The following is a 22,816-nucleotide window of genomic DNA, read 5'->3' as shown; positions in this document are numbered from 1 at the left end:
CTTCATCTCCTTTACGAAAGGCTGAAAAGGTATATTGGAAGATAATATTTTATTGCAGCCTATAGATGTAGATCCATTCAGGATATCTGCCATGTAGTAAGCACCTCCTTCTTTAAACTAAATATGCAACTGTATTGGAGGTGTATAGGGAAGAGATGTTTAATAATTAGGAGGGTGTAGAGAACATCACTCCCTCTGTCAGTAAAATTCACACTGAAATGTCTATCAGAAAGGCAGCAAAAAACCCAGCTCGTCTGAGACAGGAATCTCTACATCTGCAAGGGACTTCTCTAGTATACAGATAAATATGGGGTTGGATCCAGCCAGCTTTTTCATTCCATCTCATCCCTTTCTCCTCCTTAACACAGCCCCACATGGCTCTTGCCATGCATTTCCCATCATCCCCAGCATAATCTTTTGGGGTGGTCACCCTTCCTCCCTTTCCCAACAGCAGAAAAAACTGGCTGGATCCAGCTCATAGCTTCATACATCATTTAAAAGGAACACCCCAACAGCCTAATGAGCGTGTTCAGGGAGGTCCAGAATGTTGAGGACAGTTGAGTATAAAGAGGAAGAGGAAGAAAACAGGAAATTGGCCTCTGAAAGCCCATAAAATTTACAATATCTGGCCAGGGGAGAGCAGAATTTGAGCCCAGGGGTGAAATTCTCCGTTGTTGCTTTTCCCCATCTCCAATTCATCGCAGGTGTCCAACTGGCCAGTTAATGTTACCTAATGCTAGACTGAGCACAGATTGAATCCCCAGAGATGCCTCCATTTTCTGGCCTGCAAAAGCCTTACAGGTCGATTCAATCAAGCTCGGAAAAATCAAGACATGCATTCAAAATTGTAAGGAAACTCTTTAACTAAGGGTGAAAATGCTGACAATTCAGTATCATGGGAAATTCAATACAATTCTTAACTCTGAAGTCAAGGCTAAGCTCTCACTGATTTTAAAGGATCAGGAAGTCTGTGTGAATCCATAGAATACAAGAAAATCCTAAAAGATATGATAGAGATTATAGTGATAAATAGGTAAACATGCCCTATATTTATATCTTAATACAAACCTTGCAAAACATGTTAATGATATTTAAAGTTTGATGTTTTTAGCATTGTCCTATATATTATATTTCTATTTGTCCCTTTAATTAGTAAGTATTAATGTTATTGCTGATTTTTGAAATTGTAATTACTGTTTTAAATGATGTGAATGTTGCTATATGTATGAGCACATAGTAATGAGCTATGCATTAAGTGAAAGGTAAAGAACCTGTAAGGATGAGAAACAGACTAGACCACAGGCAGCAAACACAGCACCAGAACACCCTTTGCCACGCAATTACTAAGGGCATCACTACATTCTTGATTGTTAAGTAGAACCTTTCTATTTCGAGGCACTATATCGGTGAATATAAGTGTATGGGACACACAGCATGGACTTGAATTCAGAGAGTGGAACTACAGCAACTGCACAAATAGATCATTATCAGGGTTGTGCAATCGTCCACTGATGCAGCTCACCCCTTCTTTTAGGTAGCACTCATGGGAATGTTCAACACAGTGTCTGCCAATGGAAAGTGCTTGATAGTGGTAAAAAAAGACATCTGTCAAGTCCTGCCTTGTTGTCCTGCTGCTACAGATATGTATATTTTAAAATTACATACCTTCATTTATAAGAACACATATCCATTCATTTTATAAGAAAATTACAAGTTTTTGGGAAGGTGTGAGGAAAATTTGAAAAACTTCTTTGGGGAGTGTGGGAGGGGTGATGACGATGTCTTCCAAAACCGATGTTTCCCAGTTCAACCTTCATTATACTGAAATCCCTTGTAGACCTGGTTTTTTCAAAGCTTGTATGGAGATGTGAAAATGAATGTTTCTACTGCATGTAGCAATCATTTCCAAGCTATCCTTCCTAGTCTTAAAATGTCAACTGTTCCATAGTTTTGATACAAGAAGAAAGGGTAAGTTAGAAAATGTAAGCCACTTTTCACCTTCCGATTCTGATTTCTTTCCCTCAGCTTGGTCATTATCGAGATGATTGGACAAGGCAATCAGACAAGCATTACAGAGTTTGTGCTTCTGGGATTCTCCAGAGAGCGAGAAACCAACATGGTCCTCTTCGCAGTGGTCCTCTGTATGTACCTCATCACCCTGGCAGGGAACACACTCATTATTGTGGCCATCCGAATTAATGCACGGCTCAACACACCCATGTACTTCTTCCTATGCAATCTGTCCATCCTGGACATCGGTTACACAACTAGTGTGGTGCCCCAGTTGCTGGTCCATCTCCTGACTCATCACAAAAGCATTTCTTTCAACCGGTGCATGACTCAGCTTTACATTGCTTTATTCCTGGGTAGCATTGAATATATTATGTTAGCATTTATGGCCTATGACAGATACGTGGCTGTCTGTCATCCTTTGCATTACAAGACCATCATGAGTAGGAGGGTGTGCCTCCAGATGATGATGGCTTCCTGGACCTCTGGCTGTATCAATGCTGTGGTGCACACTGCCTTCACCACGCGCCTTCACTTCTGTAACTACAACGTCATCAATCACTTCCTTTGTGAACTCCTTGCAGTTATCAATCTGTCTTGTTCGGACACTTTTGTTAATGATATTGGACTTATGGTGTCGGGGGTCCTCGTCCTGTTCATCCCCTGTACTCTGACAGTACTCTCCTATGTGTATATAATCAGTGCCATCTTGCGCATCCGCTCTGCAGAAGGCCGACACCGAGCCTTCTCCACCTGCACTTCTCACCTGACTGTGGTCATCCTCTGCTACGGCACAGCAATGGTTGCTTACATGACTCCTAAAGCAGAGACTTCCCCCAACCGGGACAAGATGCTTTCTTTCTTCTATGCAGTGGTGACACCCATGCTCAACCCTCTCATATACAGTTTAAGAAACAAGGAAGTAAAAGCAGCCCTAACTAAAATAATACGATGGAAAAATGTCAATTTGGAAAGGTGAATTTGTGTGGTTGGCCCATTAATCCATTTCTATTACTTTACAGTGCCATCTAAAGCAAAGTTACCCCCTTAAAACTCCACCCAAGTCATTGGGCTTTGAATGATGTAACTATGTGGTGTAGTGGTTAAGAGCAGCGGTGTGGAGTGGTGGACTCTGATCTGGAGAACCGGGCTTGATTCTCCACTCTTCCCCATGAGCAGCGGATTCTAATCCGGTGAACTGGATTTGTGTCCCCACTCCTATGCATGAAGTGTAAAAGTATGTAAAAGTATTGTAAAAGTATGCATCTTACTTCCCAATTATTAAAATCTGTTAAATGAGGAAAGTTGTTATCATAGCTTGTTATCTCTGGACAACCGGTGGGCTGGATTTAAACTGCTGCATCAGTACAACTCTGGCTTCAACAGGCAGCTCTGCCATAAAGGATGTAACTATGTTTAGGACGGCATCGATAATTATTGAGCACAATAACTTGCAGCTGAATGTTTGAACTCTAGTGAAAAGCATGGAGGTGAACCTTCTGTCTCTGGTGGTTTTCTAGAATGGATCGTTCAGCTATGTCAGTCACCACTTACAGTGCAATTTTAGGAACACTTTCCTGGAAGTAAGGCCCACTGAACAGACCTGAGTAGGATTCTGAGAAGACCTGCCTGTGTGAGCCAGATATGTGAGCCTTAGATCATCTAATCTAAATCTCACCACCTCCAACCAATATAGAGCTTATGTAACAACACTTCACCATTACTGCTATCCTTGTCCAGCTAGTTCTATGTCTATCTACATCCATGAAAATTATTTCTGAGAAATTTTCTGGATTATGTGAAGGGTCTGTAGCTCTTATGTGTTATAACTGCAGCCACAAATTCAATCTGTCAAGTCTTAGTTCATTCATTTTCTACTCATTAAACAAAAGGTTTTTAATGTGTCTGTTTTTCAGCACTTTGTATTGTACAGTATCATTGGAAATAATTCACAAACCAATCAAGGCTGGCATTAGTGATTCCGAGATTTAGGGACTACATCTCTCATAGCCCCCGACTCAAGCCAAACTAGACATTCCCATTTTGGTGAGTTGGGTCTGGGTCCCCCTGACTCAACTCATGTTCCCCGTAGTCACACAGCAGCAGCAGATAATGTCATTTTAAATATCAGGTTAATAAACAAACAAACAAACAAACAAACAAAGTAGCATATATTGTCGAAGGCTTTCACGGTCAGAGTTCATTGGTTCTTGTAGGTTATCCGGGTTGTGTAACCGTGGTCTTGGAATTTTCTTTCCTGACGTTTCGCCAGCAACTGTGGCAGGCATCTTCAGAGTAGTAACACTGAAGGACAGTGTCTCTCAGTGTCAAGGGTGTAGGAAGAGTATAGTCAGAAAGGGTTGGATTTGAGCTGAGTATTGTCCTGCAAAAGTATTGTCCTGTAAGTATCAAGATAATGTGCTAATGAGGGTATGGTATGTTAATATGGAACCATTGTATCCTGAAGTGATCTGTTAATGTGTGTAATCCAAAGCTAATCTGTATGGCTATTGTTGAATGTTGTCTTTGTCTGGAGGTTTTTCAGGGCAGGAAGCCAAGCCTTATTCATTCTTAAACTCTCCTCTTTTCTGTTAAAGTTGTGCTGATGTTTATGAATTTCAATGGCTTCTCTGTGCAATCTGACAAAATAGTTGGTAGAATTGTCCAGTCTTTCAGTGTCTTGGAATAAGACCCTGTGTCCTGTTTGTGTCAGTCCATGTTCAGCCACTGCTGATTTCTCAGGTTGGCCAAGTCTGCAGTATCTTTCATGTTCTTTTATCCTTGTTTGTATGCTGCGTTTTGTGGTCCCGATGTAAACTTCTCCACAGCTGCAAGGTATACGATATACTCCTGCAGAGGTGAGGGGGTCTCTTTTGTCTTTTGCTGATCGTAGCATTTGTTGTATTTTCTTGGTGGGTTTAAACACTGTTTGTAGGTTATGTTTTTTCAAAAGTTTCTCCATCCTATCAGTGACTCCTTTAATAAATGGCAAGAATACCTTTCCTATGGGAGACTGTTTTTCTTGAGTTTTCTGAACAAAAATCAGAAAACTCAAGAAAAACAGTCTCCCATAGGAAAGGTATTCTTGCCATTTATTAAAGGAGTCACTGATAGGATGGAGAAACTTTTGAAAAAACATAACCTACAAACAGTGTTTAAACCCACCAAGAAAATACAACAAATGCTACGATCAGCAAAAGACAAAAGAGACCCCCTCACCTCTGCAGGAGTATATCGTATACCTTGCAGCTGTGGAGAAGTTTACATCGGGACCACAAAACGCAGCATACAAACAAGGATAAAAGAACATGAAAGATACTGCAGACTTGGCCAACCTGAGAAATCAGCAGTGGCTGAACATGGACTGACACAAACAGGACACAGGGTCTTATTCCAAGACACTGAAAGACTGGACAATTCTACCAACTATTTTGTCAGATTGCACAGAGAAGCCATTGAAATTCATAAACATCAGCACAACTTTAACAGAAAAGAGGAGAGTTTAAGAATGAATAAGGCTTGGCTTCCTGCCCTGAAAAACCTCCAGACAAAGACAACATTCAACAATAGCCATACAGATTAGCTTTGGATTACACACATTAACAGATCACTTCAGGATACAATGGTTCCATATTAACATACCATACCCTCATTAGCACATTATCTTGATACTTACAGGACAATACTTTTGCAGGACAATACTCAGCTCAAACCCAACCCTTTCTGACTATACTCTTCCTACACCCTTGACACTGAGAGACACTGTCCTTCAGTGTTACTACTCTGAAGATGCCTGCCACAGTTGCTGGCGAAACGTCAGGAAAGAAAATTCCAAGACCACGGTTACACAACCCGGATAACCTACAAGAACCAAAGTAGCATATATTGGTGTAACATTATAGTAAAAACTTTGCCGGATCTGATCACAGCTCTTTGCTAAAAGAATAGACAAGTACTGTGGAGATATTCCCTGTCTTGGTTTTTTTTTTTTTTTTAATCCACCTAATTTTACAAGAAACGAGTAATTAGATTGTTGTTGTTTTTAATCATAACTATGGAACACAGGCAGGATGCTGCTGCTGCTGTCATCTTGTTTGTGGGCTTCCTACACGCACCTGGTTGTCCACTGTGTGAATAGACTGCTGGACTTGATGGGCCTTGGTCTGATCCAGCATGGCTATTCTTATATTCTTATGGTTTTTAAGGACCTACATAATTTAACCATGTGCACGGAAGCTGCAAGGACACTTTTAATCATTAAGACAGTACACATAATAAATCATGAGGGAGGTACATCCCATGGGTTAGAAAACTTAGGATGCATATACATGCTGCAAAAGAGAGCAGTAAATTAAATGAGCAGCTGAATATGAAACCTTCATATCACATACCAAAAGGTGAAAAGGTACGTTGGGCGATATCATTTATTTATATTTAACATAGTTTATGTCCCTCTCTTTTACCAATCATTAGGATTTGAAGTGGCTTATATCATTAAAACAGGCTAAAATCACTCCTCACAGAAATAGATCACAAACTATAAATACAGCAAGGAACTAAGCCATCATAATAATTTACCAAAAGCATGCTGGGAAATGTCATCTTACAGAGCCTCTGAAATCTTTGCAAGGTTGAGTTTTCCACTCACCCTGGGAAAACCTGTTCTGTAGAGCAGGAATGACCACTGTCAAAGCCTGAATGGAAAAGGTTCTAACTGATCTGAATGAAGGAACTATTCTTTATGCCTTTTCTGCTGATCAGAGCTGCCTTTAGGGTACATACAGATGGAGGTAGTCTGGTAGATATGAGGGTCCTAAAAAGGTTTAAAGTTTAACACTGACATCTTGAACTGGATACAGAAACAACTGGCAGCCAATGTAATGTTCTTAATCTTGGGGTAATGTGTTCCAAATATAACTCTTGTCTACAATCAAGCCGCTGCATTCTGCCCCAATTGTAGCTTCTGCTTTGTCTTCAAGGACAGACCCACACAGAACCCATTTCTGACCACTCTTAAGTGAACTACACCATGAATTAGGGGTATGCATATCGATTGACTGAGGTTTTTTTAAAAGACCAAAAATACCTTGTTTCGGTATTTTTCGATATATTTTTTACCCGTATGGAAAAAGGCAGCAATAAAGGGAGCTGAATAAACAGATCCCAAATAATGAAGATTTTTTTGGCATTATTCAGGCTGTTTGGTAGGGGTAATTTTATGTTCTACATACTGTTCGTCTGCATGTGGAACATGGCCAAAAGAGGACTATGTAATTACACATTGCTTTGTGTATATGTCTTTCACAAGTCACTTTTCCCCGTTCTGACTTCAATATATTGGAATCCATTGCAGATCCAGTAACTCAAAGATTGCATTGGGACAGGGGGGAAAAATTATGTCACTACTGCGAGCAAAAATAATTCCAGTTGTTCCTTCTACTTTTTAAATGCACAGTTTCTGCATTAAAAGCAAAGGGGGTATCATTCCTCTCAGCATACAAGGTAAGCCACACCTCAATTTTCAATTCTAATTTATTTCCGTCCACTCAGAGATTACTAGTATGATGGGACATGACAATGAGACAAGTATCAGAGAGTTCGTGCTTCTGGGTTTCTCCAGAGAGAGAGACACCAACGTGTACCTCTTTGTAGTAGTGCTCTTCATGTACCTCATCACCCTGGCAGGGAACACACTCATCATTGTGGCCACCCGCATTGACCCACGACTCAACACACCCATGTACTTCTTCCTGTGCAATCTGTCTTTCCTGGACATCTGCTACACAACGAGCGTGGTGCCACAGTTGCTGGTCCATTCCCTGAGAAGTCACAAAAACATCTCCTTCATCCGTTGCATGACTCAGCTTTACATTGCTTTCTTCCTGGGAACTACTGAATTTATCCTATTGGCAGTTATGGCCTATGACAGATATGTGGCAGTCTGTCGCCCTTTGCATTACAAGATCATCATGAGCAGGAAAGCATGCATCCAATTGATGATGGTTTCCTGGATCTCTGGCTTTATCAATGCTCTGGTTCATACTTCGTTCACCATATGCCTTCACTACTGTAGCTATAACATCATCAACCACTTTGGTTGTGATGCCCTTGCAGTTATCAAGTTGTCGTGTTCAGACACTTCTGTCAATGATATTGCACTTATGGTGTCAGGGGTCCTTGTGCTATTCATCCCTTGCATTCTGGTAATGCTCTCCTATGTGTATATAATCAGCTCCATCCTGCGCATCCGCTCTTCAGAAGGTCAGCATCGTGCCTTCTCTACATGCACTTCTCACCTGACAGTGGTCATCCTCTGCTATGGCACAGCAATGGTTGCTTACATGTCTCCTAAAACCAATAACTCCTCCAGCCGGGACAAGATACTTTCTTTCCTGTATGCAGTGGTTACACCCATGCTCAACCCTCTCATATACAGCTTAAGAAATAAGGAGGTTAAAGGAGCCCTAACTAAAGTAGCACAAAGAAAAAATATCTTCTCGAAAAGGCAATGAATCCGATCTGAATTTCTAGCCACCCAGTGTTTCAAATGGTGAAAAAGGAAGGAAAGGTTCGATTTCAGCACCCCAAAAGTCTATGTTGGGTATTGTGGGACTTTCATGGTCAAAATCCATGGAGGATAGGGGTTTTATTAAGCTGGAGAATGGTGCCAGATTGAGAGAAAAAAAGGAATTTTGATGGGAATTTTGGGGGTTTGTGAAATTAAAGATTGGCCCATGCATCTCCTTCCATCATTTAGTTATCCAGCATGATGACTTGAAGCTGAATTTGCGAACTGACTCCAATGGAAAACATGGATATGAAAATTCTGTCTCTGTTATTTCTGATCTGGGATATTGAAGTCACTGGGATTAGAAGGGTGTAGTTTCTCTTAGGATAGCACCATGAGACATTCAAGTCACCAGTTTAGGATATAAATGTTTGGTGCTCAACATGTGATTGTGATCAGTGTGTCTTTAGAATAGTTTGTTGAACAGTCAAGCGTTTTCTAGATTTTAGTGATATTTATTTATTGTTGTGATATTATATTTTAACTGGAATATTATTGGAAACTATGTTTTGGATGTAAGCCACCCTGAGCCTGATCTGAGAGTTTTCATTTTAGAAAAAATAAGATTTCACATGATAGCAGCTTATCAAATTATGCATAGGGTGGAGAAGGTGGATAGAGATTCCCCCCTCCTTCTACCATAATACTAGAACCTGGGGGGCACCGAGTGAGGTTGATGGGCAATACATTCAAGATAGACAAAAGGAAATATATGTAACAGGACTTTAGACTAGATGGATCACTGGTCTGATTCAGCAGATCTTATGTTCCTTTTGGTTCTTGCTCTTTGTCCTGTGGCCAAACTGAAGCTTTATGTGTGTAAATAAATCAAAATTAATACATAAACACCAAATCCTTAACTCTGTAAAGTGATATCCAAGCAGCTTCTTATTTCTCTACAGATGGTGTAGTCCTTTGGAGCTGATACCAGATATACAAACTCTGTCTTGTCTAGACAAACAAGACAATTCGATGGCACTTTGAGAGCCAGTGTGCTGTAGTGGCTAAGAACGGTGGTTTGAAGTGGTGGACTCTAATCTGGAGAACTGGGTTTGATTCCCCACTTCTCCACATGAGTGGTGGAGACTGATCTGGTGAACCAGGGCCATGTCCGCACTTACCATTTGCGGCACCGGCTTCCACGGGCTTTCCTTGCATGTTCCCACTGCAACTCACCCGCAGGATTCCGAGGACGTCTCCAGAGCGCAATTTCGCCGCGTTAAGCGCATCCGCTTATACGGCGAATTAAAAAAATAAAATGTTCTCCACACCCGGTGCCTTACAGTGGGAACATGCAAACTGTGTCCGATCCACTTCCTGCTGCCAGCCCACTTCCTGCAGCCAGCCAACCCCTGCACTCCCCCCGCCTCCCTTACTCACGCTGGACCAATCACCGTCCTTGCTTGGAGCGCCAACTGGGCATGCGTGGGAGCGTGCCGGTCTGGGGATTATCAAATGCAGCGGAGAAAGGAGGCGCGGTGGGAACAGGAATTTAAACTCGTCTTGGATGCTTTCGTACTGGACACGTATAAATAGCGAGAAAATTTGCTGGTGCATTCACGGGCCAGGTTGGTTTCCCACTCCTACACATAAAGCCAGCTGGGTGACCTTGGGCTAGTCACAGTTCTCTTAGAGCTCTCTCAGGTTGTGGGGAGGGGAAGGGAAGGTGATTGTAAGCCAGTTTAACTCTTCCTTAAGTGGTAGAGAAAGTTGGCATATAAAAACCAACTCTTCTTCTTCTTCTTCTCTTAACATACATATATTGCTACATTCTGATGATGAATAAAGCATTAGAAAATAATAGGATGGGTAAAGAATGGGGAGTAAGAGTTATCTTGAATATTGTGTTCAAATTTCAGCTCAGCTATAATAGGACCTGGACAGCTCTTGATTTCTTAGCCTACTTTATTTTTCTTGAAAGGCTACAACGGGATAAAACCTTGTATATAACCATGAGTTGCTTAGATGACTAACAGCAAAATACATCTGGTCCATCGTATCTCAGCAAAAGAGTTTGTCTCATGTGCTTCCATGACCCTATGTTTCCATTTTTGTTTCTGAGGTTTTATATACATATTCTAATTTTGATTGTAATTGGTCTTATGATCTGTTTTACAATGTTCTGTTTTTAATTGTTTGTCATCTCAGAGGCTCTGATTGGGCAGAAAGTTGGGAAGTAAATTTTGTAAATAAACAGAATTTAATAAATATGCACCGTTCTTAACTCTGTAATGTCCAAGTAGCTTTTCTTTTCTCTCATGAATGCTAAATGAATACAGATGGTGTAATCCTTTGGAGTTGATACCAGATATATTCAAACTCTATCTTGTCTAAACAAACAGTGAGTATTTTTCATAGGGCTGGATCCATCCAACATTTTTTGCTCAATTTCATTGAATTCTTCTCCTGAATACAGCTCCTGTGCCAAAAGGATGTAGTCCATGCAGGTCCCGTGATCCTAAAGACAGCTGTATTGGTGATCACACCTCAATTCCACACATCTTCTATTCCACACCTCTATTTCACACATCTATTCCACGCATTCCTTTTTCCTTATTGGAAAAGATGATGGGATCCAACCCATAATTTAGAAACAATCATAATTTTTTTTTCATTTATTGTCTCATGCATCTCCAACCCTCAAGGGGGGAAAAATGACTCTTCAGTTCAAATTGTCCTTACCTTCAGATTGAAATAGATGCAAAGTAGCAACCTGGTTGCATTCAGAACCCTATGCAAATGTGCTGAGAAAGCAAATAAAATAGATTCCGGACAGAAAGGCCATCTGGTTTATTGAAATAGGTAAAATCACAAGTGCCATTTAAAGAGGTGTGTGGAATAGGGGTGTGCTCTCTTTTTTTTGTATTTTTCAGATTCGGATACACTGGTCCCAAAGCTGGCTCCCCATACCAGTATGGGTTTCCCCCAGATTTTTTATATTATTTAGGATATCCTTTTTTTTTTTTTTTTTTTTTTTTTTTTTTTTTGCTCTATGGGCAATATTTGTAGGATCTGGAAGAGGCCTTTTTAAAGGTAGAGGCACCAAATTTTCAGCTTAGCTGCTAATGACTCTCCTTACAAGAGCCCCAAAAGTTTGATACAGTGTGTCAGGGGTCCAATTTTATGCTCCCCGTGAAGAAAAAAATGGGCCCCCATAACATTGGACCCTCTGACCCAATCTGTACCAAGCTTAGGGATCCTTGTAAGGAAAGTCACCAGCAACTATGCTACAATTTTGGTGTGTCTACCTTAAAAAAAAAACCAGCCCCCAGAGCCCCTCAAATATTCTCCATAGCCAATAATGAACCTATGTCAGACCTGAGAATCTCACAGAGAAAAGATTTCCCACCATAGCTGATAATGGGGGGGGGATGCCTTCATTATCACCTATGAGAAGTCTTTGTGGGGCCCTGGGGGTGTTTTCAAGTTTCTATCCCTTTTTCTTCATTTCAAACTGCATTCACTCTTGTGAGTGGGGCAAGAATGGCCTTATAATCAATAGTAGATACAAGCCCCCTTTTTGCTGGCTATGAATAGGAAAGAGAGAACAAAAACAAACAAAAACGAAGATAGCTGGTAATTCCTTTAAAATAACCAAGTAAAATATCACAAATAGAATGAGTAGGCTTTCAAGTACTCCAGAACTCTTCTTCCAACTTGATGCTTAGGATAACAACATAAAAGGGAGGACATGAACACAGTGCATGAACACAGACTTGCTAATCCAGTTCAGTACTGACACACAATCTTCACGCACTATGGGAGATGCAGCAGAGCTCCCATGTGGATTAATGGAATCAGACCCTTGGTTCATCAAAGTCAGTATTGTCTACTCAGGCTGGCAGCGGCTCTCCAGGGTCTCAGGCAGGGGTCTTTTATATCACCTTTCTACCTAGTCCCTTTAACTGGAGATGCCGGAGATTGAGCCTGGGACCTTCTGCATGCCAAGCAGAGGCTCTACCACTGAGACACCCCCCCTCCAAAATGGTATGAAGGCACTAAATTTATAAAGAACACTTCAAGACGACAAAAAACACAGTTAAGTCTGTGTTGAATTGCCATACTATAGTTGAGCCATACTATAACTCTCAAGAACAGCTAAACACCTTGAGGAGCTCCAACATTGTTAACTTGTACATTCCTTAGGGACAGGAAACATTGGAGGCACAATTAATTTGAACTTGCATGTTCAGGGCTTGCCAAACAAACCTTCTGGCCATCCCTAGCAAAAAATAATATATGAAATCTCAAAAAATATAGGACACTGGTTTGTACGCATGAAAGGTGGTGGCAATGCCCACATTGATGAAACAAGCAATCCAGCACCAAAGGCCATAATCGAGAACATTCACACTGTTCTCATGCCATGTCTCTTTGGTCCCCGGGTAGATGCAAAAAAACACACCCATATACTGCAAAACATTAACATGGTGAGCCATGCTATTAATCAGGGAGCTTAGTAGCAAAGAAAGCTAGCTATGATGGAGGGAAGCACAATGACTTTCCATAAATTTCTACATTTCCTTCTGGAAAAAAAAGAGTTGAGTCTTGCTAATTAAGAAAAAGGTTACAGACTTGGGACTGGAATGGGGATTGTTGTGATGGAATTTATTGTATTATCTCTTGCTTTTATAGCCCTTGATCTACAGCAATCTGAAACCTGGTTCCGCTTTGTCTCTCAGCAAAACCAACTTATGTTGGCATGAGGAGATATTCTTAACATCATGACCCTCCAAATATTGTTCAAATCTACTCCCTCACTCTTTCTTATATTGTAACATCTGGCCTGGTGAAGATTGGGTTGGTCTCAAAAAATGTATTTCAGCATCGTTTGTTTTTCTTTCAGGAAATAGTTGTGGGGGGAAAAAACCATAGTGTGATGCTCATGGAAGGCAAACTTGGTTTCACATCCCACAGGGAGCTTACAAAACTCTTCATTGGTGTGTGTTGGTCAGCACTGGGGATACCTTTGTATAGTTCATACACATTTAGGCAAAAGAAATAAAGCACATGGAACCTAAGTGAACATTAGACCCTGATGCAGTAATTTCTAATATGATAACCACATGGAGTGACAAATGTAACCAAGGCAGTCATTACAACTTGTGTATAAAGCTTACACCCAGATATGTGTGGTTTCATGTACATTTATGGGCACCTCTTTACTCAAAATACATTAAAGGTAAAGGTAGTCCCCTGTGCAAGCACCAGGTCATTCCTGACCCATGGGGTGATGTCACATCCAGACGATTACTAGGCAGACTAGGTTTACTGGGTGGTTTGCCAGTGCCTTCCCCAGTCATCTACACTTTACCCCCAGCAAGCTGGGTACTCATTTTACCGACCTTGGAAGGATGGAAGGTGAGTCAACTTTGAGCCAGCTACCTGAAACCGACTTCCGCCGGGATCGAACTCAGGTCGTTAGCAGAGCTTTTGACTGCAGTACTGCAGCTTACCACTCTGCGTCACAAGGCTCATAACAAAATACATTAAACACAAGTAAATTGGAGACCTGCCCTGCCAGTGTGATCCCACTACCGCCTTCATTACTTCGTACTTAGCACTCAATATAATGGTTTTGACAAAGACAAGCTGGAGTAAAACTGATATAAGTGTTTAGTGTAGATCATTCTAGGTGCTGTGTGGACATTTAAAATCTGAGAATACTCTGTTAAGGATCCCTAAGACCAACAAAACCCAATGCAAATACAATTCCCAGTTTCCCAAGAAATGAAGAAAGACTATTAAGACAATTTAAGTGCAGATATGCCCATTCATTAAAAAGAAAAAGAAAAAAGAAAAAAAAAACTCCAGCTGTTGATTTAATGCCCCAAATATCTGAGTAAAACAGGTTGCATGCATGCAACAATATGCTAAGTGGATGTAACTTAAGTGGCTTTCCCCATCACTTTGACCAAAGCCTCTTTAACATCCTTATTCCTCAAGCTGTAGATGACAGGGTTCAGCATTGGAGAGACCAATGCATAGAAGACTGAAGCTGTCTTCTCATGGTCTGCAGCACGGTTGGCTCGGGGCTGCAAGTGAGTGAAGCCAATGGTGGTATAGAACAATGTGACAACAGTGAGGTGTGTGGCACAGGTGGAAAAAGCTCGTTGGCATCCCTTGGCTGAACTCATGCTGAACACCACCCGGGCAATCTGGATATAGGAGATCACTATGAAAGCAAAAGGCAACATGAGGACAATAACACTGAGGGCAAAGATGAGAACCTCCACCATGTATGTGTCCATGCAGGCTAGCTTGAGCATAGGTGGCAACTCACAATAGAAATGGTTGATCTCATTAGGCCCACAGAAAGGGAAGGATGCCATGATTGAAGTCAACACCACAGCATTAAGGCATGCCCCAGTCCAGCAGGCCCCTGCCATCTGCATGCACACCTGCATTCTCATGAGGGTGGGGTAACGTAGTGGCTGACAGATAGCCACATAGCGGTCATATGCCATGACGGCCAGGATGAAGCATTCAGTCATCCCACAAGAGAGGGTCAGGTTGAGTTGGACCATGCATCTGTCGAAAGAGATGGTCTTCATCCCAGCGGCCATGTGGATAAGCATTTGAGGGATGGTGATCAGTGTGAAGAGTATGTCCAGCAAAGAGAGATTCCCAATGAAGAAGTACATCGCTGTGTGGAGGCGGGAATCAGTCCAGACCAGGAAGATGATCAAGCTGTTTCCAATTACTGTGGCCAGAGACATGGCAAGGAACATAACCAGGAGGAGAGGCTGCAACGTGGGGTGACTAGTGAAGCCTAAAAGGATGAACTCATCCACAGTGGACAGATTCTGGCTCCACATCTTCCTGATCGACTTCACCTGCAATGACAGCATCAGTCATGACTATGTAAAGCTCTGCTTACCATGCCAGAGTTGATATTATACAATCTTGTTCCTTAATGAGCAGATTGTGTATCAGATCCGATTGACTGAAACAGTCTAAACAAGCTTCCCATCTCTAAGCCTCTTCCTCTTCCCTTTCCGTTCTCCTTTTCCTTTGTTCTTTCCCTAGATTTAACAGCCATTAGCTATTCATGTGCCATTTCACACCTTAAAAAGAGGGAAAATAAAATTAATTTATTCTTGAAGCTATAAAGAGAAAAGCTGCCACATCTCTCACACAATTCACCGAAGTACTTGATATCGGATAATACAGCACCTGCTTCTCAGAAAGTATCATTAGCTGTTTTATCCATTGTCACAGAATATTCCTCAGCTACATCTGAATCTTGGCCACCATGTTTCTCTGTGTCTTGTACTGACCCGGCTCAGCTTCTGAGATTTTATGAGATCGGACGATACCATGCCACCTACCTTCTGCAAGCAATACTTACATGTATAAAAATGCTCAATGTTCTCATTGGCAGTGCAGCATTGTCCAAGTATAGAACAAGCAGGGTAATTTCACAGATATAAATTGAACTAATATTAGTTATACTTCCTACTAAAAGGTTCTTACCTGAATTTTTAGATTTTAAGTATTGGAAAGATCTTCCAATTTACTGGCAATGGGTTGGATCCAAAGTTTCTCATCCATTAAAGATGGATCCATTTTTCACTGCAAGGGGTCCACTAGTGGGAGAGGAATGTTCCACTGGTGGAAAGGCTGCTTCTGCCAGAGAAAGACTCCTTACACACTACAAAATGAAAAGAGAAGATTTATACAAGGAGAAAGTTATCATGTCATGGGAAAGGCTAGCTTGGAATGTTTACTTCTCTGTCTGTGGATTAAAAAATAGGGATGTATTTCATCATTGTTTGAAACTGAATGTGTAGAGTCCAGACATAAAGGGATCCCTGTATTTGCTATTTTTGAGACAGCCTAAGTTTTAAGCACAACTGAAAAAGAGACATGACCACAATTTTTTGGGGAAAAAATGACTTAATGCATCCATTTATACCAATGGCATAGATAACATATACTGTGACCAGAAAATCAACCATTGTCTTGCATTACGTAAAATCCATACTAGCAGCTATTTTTCCCCCTGTGATAGGAACCTCATGTGCAAAATTCACAATAGCTTATTGTTTACATCAGGTCCTTAGACATTTAAGATAAAATTTCAAAAATGGCATGTTGATTATTAGTCCATTAGGGAAAAAAAACTAAAAAATAAGCTTGGAATAATACCTTCATTTGAAACAACTAAAAATCATAAAGAATGGGTGATCAAGATCAGAGGACGGAATGGCTAAGGGTGGAAGATCCAGGAGCCTCCATACCATTCAGAACTAAAATATTCTGCATAATGGTATATATGATTTTTTTCCGCTTTACCTACCACAGACAACAAACTTGATGCCCTCAAGACAAGTTAAATCCCTAGAAATTTCTAACCCTGTTAACTTTTTAATTCCTTAGGGATAGGCAGCTACAGAAGCAATTAACTTGGTCTGAGGCATACTTAAGACTTTCCTAACAGAATTTTAAGTCAACTCTAGCCCCAGGAAAACTTCCTTTACTACATCCCTTGTCTTGCATGGGTTCAGTTCATGGCAGTCCCATCATCTGATTTGGGGGGGGGGTGTCAAATGGAACCCCTCTTTTTTTTACCAATGGAAAAGCCGGTTGGAGTCAACCTACTTCTTTGTTTGTATCCAAATCACTTCTTTGTTTAGCTGTACCTTAATCACAAATTGTGAGCACAGAATCCTACTCATAAGTGAAAAAAGTTTGCTTTTAATTGAACATTTGACATTTTTCTAAATGTCTCTCAGCTTTCCCATGTCATCTCTATCCCACCCACCCCATTTTGACATCCACCAACCCACCCAACTATGACTTTCCCCCTTCTTCTGAGCCAGCGTGGTGTAGTGGTTAAGAACGGTGGTTTGGAGAGGTGGAGTCTGATCTGGAGAACCGGGTTTGATTCCCCACTCCTCCACATGAGCGGCGGAGCCTAATCTGGTGAACTGGATGTGTTTCCCCACTCCTACACACGAAGCCAGCTGGGTGACCTTGGGCAAGTCATTCTCTCTCAGCCTCACCTACCTCACAGGGTGTCTGTTGTGGGGAGGGGAAGGTGATTGTAAGCCGGTTTGATTCTCCCTTAAGTGGCAGAGAAAGTCGGCATATAAAAACCAACTCTTCTTCCTCCTCCTTACTATTCCTTCTACATTTTGGGCAGTTTCTCTTCTCCATTGTAGCCTTCTTGTGCAGAAGCAAGTTTCCTCCCTCACATTCTCAAATACTGTGCTTGCTTACAAACTAGGCTTTTGGGGGGGGGGGAGGCAGGATAGACATATTTGAAATAAACACATAATTAACTAAAATGACTGCATCTTTCATCTAAATATTTGGGTTTGGGTGATGTAGCCAAATTTAACTGGGCTGCTTCCCCAAATACTACATATCTCAAATTGTGCAAAACTTTAGTTAGCTGTTCTTAAGACTAGGGTAGGGGTTCCTCTTCTGATGACCACCCTATGTTTTCCCTAATGCCTGGTTCATCGCCCAGAGGAACTGTGCACGAGGCATCTTTCAGCTTTATTTTTCCCTTTATATTTACAAAGTGATATGTAAATATCTCCCAGACATGACTGTTGCCAAAGTTCCTAGCCATAATTCATATTTAGGAATAGGCAATGTTATCCTTGGTTCTTGTGGGTTATCCGGGCTGTGTAACCGTGGTCTTGGTCTTTTCTTTCCTGACGTTTCGCCAGCAGCTGTGGCAGGCATCTTCAGAGGAGTAACACTGAAGGACAGTGTCTCTCTGTCCTTCAGTGTTACTCCTCTGAAGATGCCTGCCACAGCTGCTGGCAAAACGTCAGGAAAGAAAATACCAAGACCACGGTTACACAGCCCGGATAACCCACAAGAACCAATGAACTCTGACCGTGAAAGCCTTCGACAATGTTATCCTTAGTTTTCCAGAGGTAGCATATTTGTGTTATCATTTGAAAATGTCTTATAATTAGGAGAGATTTTATTGCCCAACCATGTTATGACTAATGAATCAATTGGAAAAGACAAAGTCCTCCAGTTTCCCTTGAGAACATAAAACACACTAGGCAGAACGAAGCATGGTACATATAAAAGCGCCTTCTCTGAGTAGCCTGAATTGCACAGTGGAGGTTGGGACCATATGGTAGACCGAAGATCTCCCAGAGTATAGGAAAACAGCTGCTTTGGTTTCTATCTGTCCTTAAAATCTCTCAGATCAGTAAACCATCAATAAGGTAAGCCAGAGAACCCCTCCATCTATTCTGATTAAGAAATGTTGCTGGCAATTGAGTATGAACCGAAACTGGCCTAGTGGGGCAAATTCAGGAGAGTACTGGGTATGGTCCAGGTCAAGTTTGCCAGGAAGGGTATGGTGATGTCCAGCAGGTGAAGCCAGAGTCCAGCATGAATGGAATATCTGGTTTTGAGCATAATCCCAGTAGTTATCATCTGATGAGCTACTTTACATACATTATCTCTGATCTCTCCAAAGGTGGTGTTGTAAAGACTGCAGTGTTACTATCTCCATACTGCAGATTGGGAGTGTGAGAGAAACCAAGGACGTTTGTGGATGGGGTGAGATTGAAAAAGGGTATTTCCCAGTTTTCTGCTCCTTCCCTTAGCTATTAAACTTTCCAACTCTCTACATATCCTAGATTCCTGTGGAACATTAATTAATTCTGGGTTCATTTATCATTTATCAGTATACAAGAGACTCCTTGAAAGTTGGAAGCCATTGATTTCTAACAACTTGGGAATGGAGTTCTGGTGACAAAAGCATGTTTCAGCTATTAAAAAAGATGGAAAAACCCAGACCTATTACATTATTATCCAGCCCTCCCTTAAACTTCCTCAGGGCATCATACATAATTTTTCCCTCTCTACTTTATCCTCACAAGAACTCAGTGAGAGTCAGAGAGGGAGTGCAGTGTGATTCAATAGAGATTTCAACCTCTTTTTCCCAAATCCTACCCCTTTATTCTACCACTAAGCCACACTGGCCCTATATTCACAATGCATTAATTAAAAACAAACAGATATTTGGATAAACAGCTTAGCTAATATGGAAGAGGTTCTGAAGAAATGATTAATAAATAGTTGCTTTCCCTAACAATGCTCAATAGGATTAATAATAGCATCTATGTAAATGAAGACTCTTTTTTTTTGGTGCGGTCAAGTCACAGCTGACTTATGGTGACCCCGTAAGGTTTTCAAGGCAAGAGACATTTGGAGGGGGTTTGCCATTGTCTGCCTCCATGTTATGGCCCTGGTATTTCTTGGAGGTTGCCCATCCAAATACAACCAGGGCTGACCCTGCTTAGCTTCTGAGATCTGAAGAGATCAGGCTAACCTGGGGCTCTAGTGACACAGTTATTGCAAGCTCTGCTCTGCATGCCCCCGCCATCAGAACTCAGGTGGAAGGCATCAGGAGATGGATTTGGGGGGTACACTCCCTAAAGCAAGCCTGGTGCTTATTAACTTTTTGGTTTCAGGTGTTGGGTTGAGTTTTATTTTTTAATTTGCCCAAGCTTTTGGCTGACCATTTTAAAAACATCCATTTTCAATCTATTTTATATAGTCCTAGATGGTTTTCTTTTACTGGTTCCTTACTGTTTTATAATTTCATGCTAAGAATCTTAATATTTCACTGATTTTTCACTTCTGATCTTTTTTTCCCTACTTCTTCTCTTTTTTCCAGTTATGTTGTATTGATAGTTTACATTGTTTTACTTGTATCTTGATATGTTTCTGATAGTGGTACTTTGGAGCAATAGACCAGAAAAGTGTTAAACAGATAACATATTATCAGTTGCACAGAATCCTACCCAAAGCAAAACATGTATTTACCATTTTCAGTATGGTGTAGCCTCATATGACTCATCAGACTTCATACCTGTTTATTTTATAATGTTTTGAATAGACATAGGCTTTAATCTGTATTGTAAGTCTTGCTTGACAAGTGAATGACATAAAAATGTACAGTGTAAACCATGTGGGCAGCCTGATTGAAGGTTAACCTGTTAGAATCAAATATTTAGTTCAATTTTTGAAGCTCTGTTGCTCAGCATTGTCAGTCCTACTAAGCACATTGTAAGAAGAGGCAGACCAAACTAGATATGTTACTGAGTATGATGCAACATCAGAAAAGAAAATGTGTTGTGTGTGTTATGTGCCATTAAGTCCGTTCTGAGTTATGGCAACCCTTTGAATTAATGACCTCCAAAACATCCTATCATTAAAAACCTTGCTTCTTTTATTGCCTTTATTACCATGGCTTCCTTTATTGAGTCAATCTATCTCATTATGTCCATCAAAATATCTACATTAGTGAAAGAAACAAAATCTACATAAAAGTCTTCATCATTGTGATATCAAGGCACCTCCTAGTGGGTATCACATGGTAATTAGGAAAGTCAATATGTTTATGTTTATATGTTGGTAAGTGTTGTGTTGAAAAATAAAACATTTATATTAAAAAGAATGTGAGGCCCCCTGTCCCCTCTGCGTTCGGGGCGCCTCCCACCGGTGTAGGAGGAGTTCGAGGTGGAGGAGCTTCCCTGGCCTCAGACCTTTTTAGGAGGGGGTCTGGCTCCAATTCCCCCGCAGAGGAAGCCAGGATCACTGTGCCGCCTGCCCAGTCGATCCCCACAGACTCCTCCTGCTGCTCCTCCTCGGCCTCCGCGTCCTCCACCCCTTTTATCCTCCTCCCTCCCGGTGCCGCCCTCCACCCGTCCCCGTGACCTTCCCCGCCTCCTCCCCGCTCCTGTCTCCCAGGTTTCCCTGTCTTTCCCTGGTCCCCGCCTCCCGCCACGGGGTTGAGCTTCCCCGCCCCCTTCCACTCCGGGCGCGGCCGCCCATCAGCTGTTTCGCGGGCCGCCGCCCGCTCCGCTCTTCTTCGGGGCCGCCTCCTGGCTGCCGCCCCTCTCCCTCTTCGCCGCTGCTGCCGCCGCCCTCGGGCCAGCCCCTCTGCTGGCGGGGTTCGCGGCCCCCTGCAAAGGAGACCGGGGGGTCTGGTAAGTTCTCGGGGGAGCCGGGTCGTTTCCCCGGCGCCCCGCTTCCCCCCCCGCCGCCGGCGAGCTCCCCTGGCGGCCCGAACCCCGCCGCCGCAAGCGGCGGCGGTCCCGACGCCTCCTCCTGCAGCCTGCCCCTTCTTGGGGAAGGAGGAGGAGCCCTGCCAAGTCCGGCGACTCCCGGGGTCCCGGGGGTCGCAGGACACATCCCCCCCCTTGGACCGGCCCTCGGAGGCGGCTCGAAGACCCGGGAGAGGTAGTCTGCCAGGAGATGTTGGGTCCCCGGCCGATGTTGGACTGTAAACTGGAATGGCAGGAGGGACACGTACCACCGTAGGATCCGGGGGTTATGGTGCTTCATCTGGTGCATCCAGCGTAGGGGTGCGTGGTCGGTGACCAGGACAAAGGGGTTATCCGTCAAGTAATACTGCAAGGCTCCTACGGCCCATTTGATGGCCAAGGCCTCTTTTTCGATGGTGGCATAGTGGCGTTCGGCCGCCTGGAGTTTGCGGCTGAGGTACAACACGGGGTGTTCCGCCCCGTTGTAGACTTGGACCAAGGCTGCCCCGAGTCCCGCGTCGGAAGCGTCGGTATGGACGTGGAACGGCTTGGAAAAGTCAGGATTCTTCAACACGGGATCAGAAGACAAAGCACCCCGTAGATCTTGAAAGGCTTCTCGACGTGCCATCGTCCATCGGACGAGGTTAGGCTCCGAGTTTCGCAGGCAATCCGTCAGCGGAGCGGCCCGCGAGGCAAAGTGGGGTATGAATTTGCCATAATACCCGACGATTCCCAGAAACCTGCGCACCTGCCGTTTGGTGCGTGGTAATGGGGATTCCGCTAATGTTGTCACCTTCTCAGGTAAAGGTCGAAGTTGTCCGTTCCCCACGATATATCCCAGGTATCGTAATTCTTGGAAACCTATGTGGCTTTTGGCCGGGTTGGCTTTAAGGCCCGCGTTGTGTAATGCCAGCAACACTGTTCGCAGATGGAGTAGATGGGTGTCCCAATCTGGACTGAACACAATAATATCATCGATGTAAGCCATGGAGAAACCCTGGCAGTGGGCTAGTACGCAGTCGACTAACCGTTGAAAGGTGGCGGCCGCGCCGTGAAGGCCGAAGGGCATTACCGTGAATTGGTAGAGACCTGACGGTGTGGCGAAAGCTGTTTTCTCCCGGTCTTCTAGTCTCATGGGGATCTGCCAGTACCCTTTCGTCAGGTCTATAGCCGATATATACCGGGCAGCCCCCAATTGGTCGAT

The 22,816-nt window shown here is 42.7% G+C and overlaps 2 protein-coding genes across 2 annotated transcripts; both read left to right on the top strand.

Annotated features, from left to right (window-relative positions):
• Nucleotides 1–2,050: 2,050 nt before the first annotated feature.
• On the top strand, nucleotides 2,051–2,989 carry LOC130489971 (olfactory receptor-like protein OLF3). The gene has a single exon (XM_056863757.1). It carries the CDS (start codon nucleotides 2,117–2,119, stop codon nucleotides 2,987–2,989), a length of 873 nt encoding a protein of 290 aa, XP_056719735.1. The 5' UTR covers nucleotides 2,051–2,116.
• A 4,582-nt stretch (nucleotides 2,990–7,571) lies between these two features.
• LOC130489673 (olfactory receptor-like protein OLF3) lies at nucleotides 7,572–8,522 on the top strand. The gene has a single exon (XM_056863444.1). The coding sequence runs from the start codon at nucleotides 7,572–7,574 to the stop codon at nucleotides 8,520–8,522; it is 951 nt and encodes a 316-aa protein (XP_056719422.1).
• The last annotated feature ends 14,294 nt before the right edge of the window (nucleotides 8,523–22,816 follow it).

Source organism: Euleptes europaea, chromosome 18, assembly GCF_029931775.1.
Source record: "Euleptes europaea isolate rEulEur1 chromosome 18, rEulEur1.hap1, whole genome shotgun sequence".
Lineage (NCBI taxonomy): Eukaryota > Metazoa > Chordata > Lepidosauria > Squamata > Sphaerodactylidae > Euleptes > Euleptes europaea.
Note: the sequence above shows the minus strand (reverse complement) of the source record. Positions and strands in the feature narration are given on the sequence as shown.

What these genes read in the sequence shown, in the direction of transcription:
- LOC130489971 (XM_056863757.1), top strand. Translation starts at nt 2,117, where the DNA reads ATGGTCCTCTTCGCAGTGGTCCTCTGTATGTACCTCATCACCCTGGCA.
- LOC130489673 (XM_056863444.1), top strand. Translation starts at nt 7,572, where the DNA reads ATGATGGGACATGACAATGAGACAAGTATCAGAGAGTTCGTGCTTCTG.